Source organism: Manis pentadactyla, chromosome 9 (genome assembly GCF_030020395.1).
Source record: "Manis pentadactyla isolate mManPen7 chromosome 9, mManPen7.hap1, whole genome shotgun sequence".
Classification (NCBI taxonomy): domain Eukaryota; kingdom Metazoa; phylum Chordata; class Mammalia; order Pholidota; family Manidae; genus Manis; species Manis pentadactyla.
The window spans coordinates 107,514,723-107,525,805 of NC_080027.1; the positions used below are offsets into that span (position 1 = coordinate 107,514,723).

Here is an 11,083-nt window from a genome sequence, read left to right on the forward strand (position 1 = left end):
AAAATGACCAACGGGGCAGCTGTGGGTGTCTGGGGTAAACCTGCTTGGCAGGGACTCTCTCTTCTCTGTGTTTCCACAATGCCAGGCACAGTGCTGGCACCCAGTAAATAACCCTGGTGGTGCCACTTGCCTCCAGGTGGGAGTATGATGAGAGCTACTGCGATGCTGTGAAGAAAACGTCCCCTTATGACTCTGGCCCACGCCTCTTGGATATCATCGACACCGCTGTCTTCGATTACCTGATTGGAAATGCTGACCGCCACCACTATGAGAGCTTTCAGGATGATGAAGGCTCTAGCATGCTCATCCTTCTTGATAATGCCAAAAGGTAGGACCAGCAGGACTGCCTGTCAGTCAGGGGTTTTGTTTATATAAGGACGTGTCCCAGCATATCCCGGGAAACATTCAAATGCAGCTGACAGCAGCCAAGCTTCCCGTTTCTGCTTGGGGCCTCAACTTTGGCACCCACCTTCCGTCTCGATGGGGTTTGTGCTCCCTCCACTCTCAGGCATCTGACAGCTGTGAACACAGAAAAGCAGGTTTCTTCCAGGGAGTCACAGACCCTATGATTTTCTTCCCAGACAACTGGAAACCAAGGTCTTTGATTTTTCACTGCTTATATCATTCTTTCTTGACTATGATGTTTAGTATCTTGGGAAATACATATTTAATATAATATGAAATTTAATTGGACATAAATTTATTCTATCCAAAGGTTCATGCAATTTAAAAAATTAACTTATTTGAGAGGATATGTTTGCTATTTTTATGGCAGTCTGGGCCATAAAACTTTTTTTTTTTTTTTTAGATAATTATTTTTTATTGAAGGGTAGTTGACACACAGTATTACATTACATTAGTTTCAGGTGTACAACATAGTGATTCAACATTTATATACATGACAATTCTAGGTACCAGCTATCACCATACCAAGCTGTTACAATATCTTGACTATATTCATTACATCCCGGTTACTTATTATTTTACCATTGGAAGTGTATACTTTTTTTTTTTTTTTTTTTTTTTTTGTGAGGGCATCTCTCATATTTATTGATCAAATGGTTGTTAACAACAATAAAATTCTGTATAGGGGAGTCAATGCTCAATGCATAATCATTAATCCACCCCAAGCCTAATTTTCGTCAGTCTCCAATCTTCTGAGGCATAACAAACAAGTTCTTACATGGAGAACAAATTCTTACATAGTGAATAAGTTACATGGTGAACAGTACAAGGGCAGTCATCACAGAAACTTTTGGTTTTGATCATGCATTATGAACTATAAACAGTTCAAATATGAATACTCATTTGATTTTTATACTTGATTTATATATGGATACCACATTTCTCTCTTTATTATTATTATTTTTAATAAAATGCTGAAGTGGTAGGTAGATACAAGATAAAGGTAGAAAACATAGTTTAGTGTTGTAAGAGAGCAAATGTAGATGATCAGGTGTGTGCCTGTAGACTATGTGTTAATCCAAGCTAGACAAGGGCAATAAAACATCCACGTATGCAGAAGATTTCTCTCAGAACAGGGGGTGTGAGGTTCTAAGCCTCACCTCTGTTGATCCCCAATTTCTCACCTGATGGCCCCCCTGTGACTGTGCCTGTCTTAGGTTGTTCCTCCCTTGAGGAATCTTACCCGTCTCTGGCTAACCAGTCATCTTCCAGGGCCATACAGGGAAATGTAGAGTTGGTAAGTGAGAGAGCTGCCGTATTGTTTGAAAAGGTTAGCTTTTTACTTCTTTGCATATTTATGCCCTGTGGCTTCTATGCCCAGCATTTGTCTTGAGGTATCTTTACCACTTGGAAGAATTATGATACTCGGTAAATTTGATATGAGGCACGAATTCTATTTAAGGGTTGTAGTTAGGAAGGAAGAAGAAAAGCTATAGAAGTAGCAGGCAGAAGAAAACCTGGGGAGATTGATTATTTCTTTGACATATCTTCTTGTAGAGTAACTTCAGCATGTATAGGTTTTAAACTACTAATTAAATTGCGCACACACATTAACATAATAGGAGTATAGTTACATAACCAAAGCATACCTGTAATTACCAGCCATCTCCAGTGAAACCAAGAAAACCAGTTAGGCACCTTAGGCATTTGTGAAAACTTATGATATGGTGGATATTGTCCAACTGAACCTGAACAGTCTGAGAGAGATCAGACAAATTAAAACAACCCATTCCTGGGGACTGTTCACACCCCATATGTTCTTTTAACAGTAAATAGTCTGTAGTTGTAAGATTTTGGAGTGCTACAATTTGCACTTCTCCTAATTCTTGGTTGAGTTCCAACAGTATAGATCCAGTCAAATTTGTTGTTTTACTGTATGCACAGGCCAGCTTAGATACCTCCTTCCTCATTCCCATGGCAAGTCCAGGAACTGGTGGGATGAGTGCATCTACACCTGTGGCAGTGCGTGGATCTTTGTTGGGGTTTTTTGATGATCATCTTCTGGCATGAGTCTTCCCGAGAGTGCTGATGTTGGAAGTTCTTTTTCATATCGTATCTTAGTTCATTTTCGGGGTAGCCCAATTAGGCTTTGATCCTCTGTATAAACACAAACAGACCCTTTGCCTACACTTTTATATGCCCTTTATACACTTGTGTAGAACTCATTGGTCACCACACAGGAACTGCCTTTTTTTTTTTTGGTATCATTAATCTACACTTACATGATGAATATTATATTTACTAGGCTCTCCCCTATACCAGGTCCCCCGTATAAACCCCTTTACAGTCACTGTCCATCAGCATAGCAAAATGTTGTAGAATCACTACTTGCCTCCTCTGTGTTGTACAACCCTCCCCTTTCTCCCACCCCCCCATGCATGCTAATCTTAATACCCCCTTCTTCTTCCCCCCCCCTTATCCCTCCCTACCCACCCATCCTCCCCAGTCCCTTTCCCTTTGGTACCTGTTAGTCCATTCTTGAGTTCTGTGATTTTGCTGCTGTTTTGTTCCTTCAGTTTTTCCTTTGTTCTTATGTTCCACAGATGAGTGAAATCATTTGGTATTTCTCTTTCTCCGCTTGGCTTGTTTCACTGAGCATAATACCCTCCAGCTCCATCCATGTTGCTGCAAATGGTAGGATCTGCCCTTTTCTTATGGCTGAGTAGTATTCCATTGTGTATATGTACCACATCTTCTTTATCCATTCATCTATGATGGACATTTTGGTTGCTTCCAATTCTTGGCTATTGTAAATAGTGCTGCGATAAACATAGGGGTGCATTGGTCTTTCTCATACTTGATTGCTGCATTCTTAGGGTAAATTCCTAGGAGTGTAATTCCTGGGTCAAATGGTAGGTCTGTTTTGAGCATTTTGATGTACCTCAATACTGCTTTCCACAATGGTTGAACTAACTTACATTCCCACCAGCAGTGTAGGAGGGTTCCCCTTTCTCCACAGCCTCGCCAACATTTGTTGTTGTTTGTCTTTTGGATGGCAGCCATCCTTACTGGTGTGAGGTGATACCTCATTGTAGTTTTAATTTGCATTTCTCTGATAATTAGCGATGTGGAGCATCTTTTCATGTGTCTGTTGGCCATCTGTATTTCTTTTTTGGAGAACTGTCTGTTCAGTTCCTCTGCCCATTTTTTAATTGGGTTATTTGTTTTTTGTTTGTTGAGGCGTGTGAGCTCTTTATATATATTCTGGACGTCAAGCCTTTATCGGATCTGTCATTTTCAAAGATATTCTCCCATACTGTAGGGTTCCTTTTTGTTCTATTGATGGTGTCTTTTGCTGTACAGAAGCTTTTCACCTTAATATAGTCCCACTTATTCATTTTTGCTGTTGTTTTCCTTGCCTGGGGAGATATGTTCAAGAAGAGGTCACTCATGTTTATGTCTAAGAGGTTTTTGTCTATGTTTTCTACCAAGAGTTTAATGGTTTCATGACTTACATTCAGGTCTTTGATCCATTTTGAGTTTACTTTTGTATATGGGGTTAGACAATGGTCCAGTTTCATTCTCCTACATGTAGCTGTCCAGTTTTGCCAGCACCATCTGTTGAAGAGACTGTCATTTCGCCATTGTATGTCCATGGCTCCTTTGTCAAATGTTAATTGACCATATATGTCTGGGTTAATGTCTGGATTCTCTAGTCTGTTCCATTGGTCTGTGGCTCTGTTCTTGTGCCAGTACCAAATTGTCTTGATTACTATGGCTTTATAATAGAGCTTGAAGTTGGGGAGTGAGATCCCCCCTACTTTATTCTTCTTTCTCAGGATTGCTTTGGCTATTCGGGGTTTTTGGTGTTTCCATATGAATTATTGAATTATTTGTTCCAGTTCTTTGGAGAATGTTGCTGGTAGTTTCATAGGGATTGCATCAAATCTGTATATTGCTTTGGGCAGGATGGCCATTTTGATGATATTAATTCTTCCTAGCCATGAGCATGGGATGAGTTTCCATCTGTTAGTGTCCCCTTTAATTTCTCTTAAGAGTGACTTGTAGTTTTCAGAGTATAGGTCTTTCACTTCTTTGGTTAGGTTTATTCCTAGGTATTTTATTTTTTTTGATGCAATTGTGAATAGAGTTGTTTTCCTGATTTCTCTTTCTGTTGGTTCATTGTTAGTGTATAGGAAAGCCACAGATTTCTGTGTGTTGATTTTGTATCCTGCAACTTTGCTGTATTCCGATATCAGTTCTAGTAGTTCTGGGGTGGAGTCTTTAGGGTTTTTTATGTACAGTATCATGTCATCTGCAAATAGTAACAGTTTAACTTCTTCTTTGCCAATCTGGATTCCTTGTATGTTTTTGTTTTGTCTGATTGCCGTGGCTCGGACCTCCAGTACTATGTTAAATAACAGTGGAGAGAGTGGGCATCCCTGTCTAGTTCCCGATCTCAGAGGAAAAGCTTTCAGCTTCTCGCTGTTCAATATAATGTTGGCTGTGGGTTTATCATATATGGCCTTTATTATGTTGAGGTACTTGCCCTCTATTCCCATTTTGCTGAGAGTTTTTATCATGAATGGATGTTGAACTTTGTCAAATGCTTTCTCAGCATCTATGGAGATGATCATGTGGTTTTTGTCTTTCTTTATGTTGATATGGTGGCTGATGTTGATGGACTTTCGAATGTTGTACCATCCTTGCATCCCTGGGATGAATCCCACTTGGTCATGGTGTATGATCCTTTTGATGTACTTTTGAATTCTGTTTGCTAATATTTTGTTGAGTATTTTTGCATCTACGTTCATCAGGGATATTGGTCTGTAGTTTTCTTTTTTGGTGGTGTCTTTGCCTGGTTTTGGTATTAGGGTGATGTTAGCTTCATAGAATGAGTTTGGGAGTATCCCCTCCTCCTCTATTTTTTGGAAAACTTTAAGGAGAATGGGTATTATGTCTTCCCTGTATGTCTGATAAAATTCCGAGGTAAATCCATCTGGCCCAGGGGTTTTGTTCTTTGGTAGCTTTTTGATTACTGCTTCAATTTCGTTGCTGGTAATTGGTCTGTTTAGATTTTCTGTTTCTTTCTGGGTCAGTCTTGGAAGGTTGTATTTTTCTAGGAAGTTGTCCATTTCTCCTAGGTTTCCCAGCTTGTTAGCATATAGGTTTTCATAGTATTCTCCAATAATTCTTTGTATTTCTGTGGGGTCCGTCGTGATTTTTCCTTTCTCATTTCTGATACTGTTGATTTGTGTTGACTCTCTTTTCCTCTGAATAAGTCTGGCTAGAGGCTTATCTATTTTGTTTATTTTCTCGAAGAACCAGCTCTTGGTTTCATTGATTTTTTCTATTGTTTTATTCTTCTCAATTTTATTTATTTCTTCTCTGATCTTTATTATGTCCCTCCTTCTGCTGACCTTAGGTCTCATTTGTTCTTCTTTTTCCAATTTCGATAATTGTGACATTAGACCATTCATTTGGGATTGTTCTTCCTTTTTTAAATATGCTTGGATTGCTATATACTTTCCTCTTAAGACTGCTTTTGCTGCGTCCCACAGAAGTTGGGGCTTAGTGTTGTTGTCATTTGTTTCCATATATTGCTGGATCTCCATTTTGATTTAATCATTGATCCATTGATGATTTAGGAGCGTGTTGTTAAGCCTCCATGTGTTTGTGAGCCTTTTTGCTTTCTTTGTACAGTTTATTTCTAGTTTTATGCCTTTGTGGTCTGAAAAGTTGGTTGGTAGGATTTCAATCTTTTGGAATTTACTGAGGCTCTTTTTGTGGCCTAGTATGTGGCCTATTCTGGACACTGTTCCATGTGCACTTGAGAAGAATGTGTATCCTGTTGCTTTTGGATGTAGAGTTATATAGATGTCTATTAGGTCCATCTGCTCTACTGTGTTGTTCAGTGCTTCTGTGTCCTTACTTATTTTCTGCCCCGTGGATCTATCCTTTGGGGTGAGTGGAGTGTTGAAGTCTCCTAGAATGAATGCATTGCAGTCTATTTCCCCCTTTAGTTCTGTTAGTATTTGTTTCACATATGCTGGTGCTCCTGTGTTGGGTGCATTTATATTTATAATGGTTATATCCTCTTGTTGGACTGAGCCCTTTATCATTATGTAGTGTCCTTCTTTATCTCTTGTTACTTTCTTTCTTTTGAAGTCTATTTTGTTTGATATTAGTACTGCAACCCCTGCTTTCTTCTCGCTGTTGTTTGCCTGAAATATGTTTTTCCATCCCTTGACTTTTAGTCTGTACATGTCTTTGGGTTTGAGGTGAGTTTCTTGTAAGCAGCATATAGATGGGTCTTGCTTTTTTATCCATTCTATTACTCTGTGTCTTTTGATTGGTGCATTCAGTCCATTAACATTTAGGGTGACTATTGAAAGATATGTACTTATTGCCTTTGCAGGCTTTAAATTCGTGGTTACCAAAGGTTCAAGGTTAGCCTCTTTAGTATCTTACTGCCTAACTTAGCTCACTTATTGAGCTGTTATATACACTGTCTGGAGATTCTTTTCTTCTCTCCCTTCTTACTCCTCCTCCTGCATTTTTCATATGTTGGGTGTTTTGTTCTGTGCTCTTTCTAGGAGTGCTCCCATCTAGAGCAGTCCCTGTAAGATGTCCTGTAGAGGTGGTTTGTGGGAAGCAAATTCCCTCAGCTTTTGTTTGTCTGGGAATTGTTTAATTCCACCATCATATTTGAATGATAGTCGTGCTGGATACAGTATCCTTGGTTCAAGGCCCTTCTGTGTCATTGCATTAAATATATCATGCCATTCTCTTCTGGCCTGTGGGGTTTCTGTCAAGAAGTCTGATGTTAGCCTAATGAGTTTTCCTTTATAGGTGACCTTTTTCTCTCTAGGTGCCTTTAAAGCTCTTTCCTTGTCCTTGATCTTTGCCATTTTAATTATTATGTGTCTTGATGTTGTCCTCCTTGCATCCTTTCTGTTGGGGGTTCTGTGTATTTCTGTGGTCTGTTCGATTATTTCCTCCCCCAGTTTGGGGAATTTTTTAGCAATTATTTCTTCCAAGATACTTTCCATCCCTTTTCCTCTCTCCTCTTCTTCTTGTACCCCTATAATACGGATATTGTTCCTTTTGGATTGATCACACAGTTCTCTTAATATTGTTTCATTCCTGTAGATCCTTTTATCTCTCTCTGTGTCAGCTTCTATGTGTTCCTGTTCTCTGGTTTCAATTCCATCAATGGCCTCTTGCATCCTATCCATTCTGCTTATAAACCCTTCCAGAGTTTGTTTCATTTCTGCGATCTCCTTTCTGGCATCTGTGATCTCCCTCCGGACTTCATCCCATCTCTCTTGCGTATTTCTCTGCATCTCTGTCAGCATGTTTATGATTTTTATTTTGAATTCTTTGTCAGGAAGACTGGTTAGGTCTGTCTCCTTCTCTGGTGTTGTCTCTGTGATCTTTGTCTGCCTGTAGTTTTGCCTTTTCATGGTGATAGGAATAGTCTGCAGAACTGGGACGAGTGACGGCTGGAAGGACTTCCTTTCTTGTTGGTTTGTGGCCCTCCTCTCCTGGGAGAACAGCGACCTCTAGTGGCTTGTGCTGGGCAGCTGCGCGCAGACAGGGTTTCTGCTTCCTGCTGGGCTGCTATGGAGTTTATCTCGGCTGTTGCTGTGGGCGTGGCCTTGCTCGGGCTTCTGCTCCAAAGTGATGGAGTCACGTTGGAGGGGGAGCGGCTGGGAGGCTATTTATCTCCGTAAGGGGCCTCCCTGCTCCCTGCAGCCCAGGGGATTACGGTGCCCAGAGATCCCCAGATTCCCTACCTCTGGATTAAGTGTCCCGCCCTGCCCCTTTAAGACTTCCAAAAAGCACCTGCCAAAACAAAACAACTACCCCAAAAAAAAAAAAAAATTAAAAAAGATAAATGAGTAAATAAAAAATGGCCGCTCGTTTTTCTTTATTCTCCGGCGCCAGCGTCAGGCATCTGCTCACCGGTCTTGCTGCCCTGCTTCCCTAGTATTGGGGTCCCTATCCCTTTAAGACTTCCAAAAAAAATTCGCCAAAACAAAACAACAACAAAAAAAAAATGGCCTCTCGCTTTTCTTATGTCCTCCGGCGCCAGACCTCCGGTACCTGCTCACTGTTCTTGCTGCCCCGTTTCCCTAGTATCCAGGGCCCCGCACACACACTGTGTCTGCACTCTGGACCGGATGGCTGGGGCTGGGTGTTCGGCAGTCCTGGGCTCCATCTCCCTCTCGCTCTGCCTACTCTTCTCCTGCTGGGAGCTGGGGGGAGGGGCACTCGGGTCCCGCGGGGCCGGGGCTTGTACCTTACCCACTTTACGAGGCACTGGGTTCTCGCAAGTGTGGATGTGGTCTGGATGGTGTCCTGTGTCCTCTGGTCTTTGTCTTTGTTATATTTTCATAGATATATGTGGTTTTGGGAGGAGATTTCTGCTGCTCTACTCACGCCGCCATGTTGGCTCCCTCCCCCCATAAAGCTTTTTGCTATCAGAAGTTTGTTGGTGATCATATATAAAAACAAGTTACTTTTATCTTGAATAAGATAGTTTTATTAATTTTGAATAAATGGAGTATCTGTATTTTTTAGGACTGAGCTATTTTTGAATAGCACATTGTATTTCCAGTTTGCACTATTTGCATTCTCCATGGTGCCCAGTTCACTACCACTCTTTTAGCTATAGTTAGTTTTCTATTTGTTAGGATGCTTAGAGCCCAGAATTGTCCAGGCTTCAGGTCACTCCTGCTGACATTGGTTGCTGAGAATAGTCTGAGACATAGGTCCTCAGCAAGGAATGAGTGGCAGCATTTGCTAATCACGCCACCATCTTCTGCTGAGCACCAGGTGTCTCATGCTCCACAAAAGGTGATGACAGCTATAGAAAGTGAGAGGCCAGCAAACACCTCTTCCTCCCCGCCTCTCCCAGCAAAGCAGGTAGTGACCAGGGCTATGTATACCTTCCTGAAAATCTTTATCCTTACTTGTAACAAGATCATTTTTTATTAAAGATCGTGTGTACAGTGGAAACACACATTGAACTAGCTGCCTTTGCCATTCATTACTGGGGGCCTGCACTGTGCTGAGGGCTACCAGACCCTCCACCTATTAAGGTGAGCTTCCAGGAAGAGTGGAAGGTTGACAGTGTTTCCAGAATCAGTTCTCCTTTCGTAACTCTGAATTACTGCTAAGATCATTTTTACATCTGCTTGGAATCACTGTCTTCTCAGCCTCTGTGAACATTTTTTGAAACAGTTTGAATTTGTCCATATACTTATTACAGGGAGTTGGATAATCCAAACCTTTTATGATTGGTTATTTTGGAATAGAACAAGTGTAACTTCTTTTTACAAATAATGACCATCTGCTTGTTTGCAGGAACCTAATGTGAATAGCCTTTCTTCTCTGCCCACCCCTAAGGCCTGTTCAGGTTGGAAGCATTTAGGTTCTCCCTTTGGTCTCTGAGCTACATACCGAGCTATTGTGATTGTGCTTCAGTGCCTGGTAATGTCTTGGCAGGAGGAAGGATCCTTGTAAATTAGTATATTTGTTGTTTTGATACTGCAGTACAGGCTGTTAGGAATCCTGTGTCTAATTGTCATGCTCTGACCATTATTTTTACTTCAAATAATTTGAGCTGCAGGAGCATGAAATTATCTAGGATCACATTTGGATTAACTGTAGAATTTGCTCTTGCTTTGATGTTAAGAAGAGAACTGGTGCTTTCTCCTAATGTGTTTAATTTAACTTTCAGCTTTGGGAACCCTTCACTGGATGAGAGAAGCATTCTCGCCCCTCTCTATCAGTGTTGCATGTAAGTTCCATACCTCAGACATGTTTGCCTGCATTGCTTTCCTTTCCAGGCCCAGGAAGCAGTGCATCAGTTCTCATGGCCTTAACACTTTCCATGCCTTTCCAACCCAGAACCCATGCAGATCCTGAGTGGGGACTCGGAAAGGTGGAGGCAGGTAGCCCAAAGCTCAAAATTCATTTCAAGTTTTGTATGAGTATAAAATTTCAGTCTATTTAATAATGCATATCCATGTTTACTTTAATATCAGAACATAGTCCTCTTTCCCCAAAATCTAGTGCAATCTGTGTCCTGCTCGCTGATCTGTGTTTACCCTGCAGTTTCAAGTCTTTTCACTCACTACCACAGACCACCTATGGTTTGCATATCAACTTGAAATTGTATAAACCAAAAGTAACTTTTTCCATGGGAATTTAGTAATTTATTTTTTTTAATGTCTGTATTAAAAAACAAAGAAATTAAAAGTAAATTAAGAAAATGAGATAAAGACTGGGCCTTGTGTGTTTGTACCGAGTTGGCCCTCCCTCTGAATGCCATGGTACCAGCCGCCGATGCCTGAACTCTGCCTGCACTCCGGAGAGCTGCTTCCTGCTCACTTTGCACCTGTCAACTAATAAACTTCTCTGCTATCCATTGGGCTGAACTACACCTTCTCCACTGAGATCCAAACCCCAGCCTGGAGGAGGGGATCCACCTTCCAAGTGGACCTCCTTGGGCACTCTCCCCTTCAGCCCAAGTTTTGTTTTAGAGTCTCTCCGGTGTCAGAGTTTAGTAATTCTTTATACTAAACTTTCCCTTTATACTAAGTTTTATACTAAACTTAACTTCTTATATCTTTTCTATCTCTTGACTGGAATGGATTGAAAATACTAT

General features: G+C 41.0%; 1 protein-coding gene across 2 annotated transcripts in view; it reads left to right on the forward strand.

The window, feature by feature from the left end:
- Positions 1-11,083, forward strand: part of FAM20B (FAM20B glycosaminoglycan xylosylkinase) — a 55,442-nt gene that overhangs the window by 39,796 nt on the left and 4,563 nt on the right. For both annotated transcript variants that reach the window (XM_036916780.2, XM_036916781.2), the window contains 2 exons: positions 137-328; positions 10,154-10,213. In XM_036916780.2, coding sequence (XP_036772675.1) covers positions 137-328; positions 10,154-10,213 — 252 coding nt within the window. The remainder of the gene's footprint in view (positions 1-136; positions 329-10,153; positions 10,214-11,083) is intronic.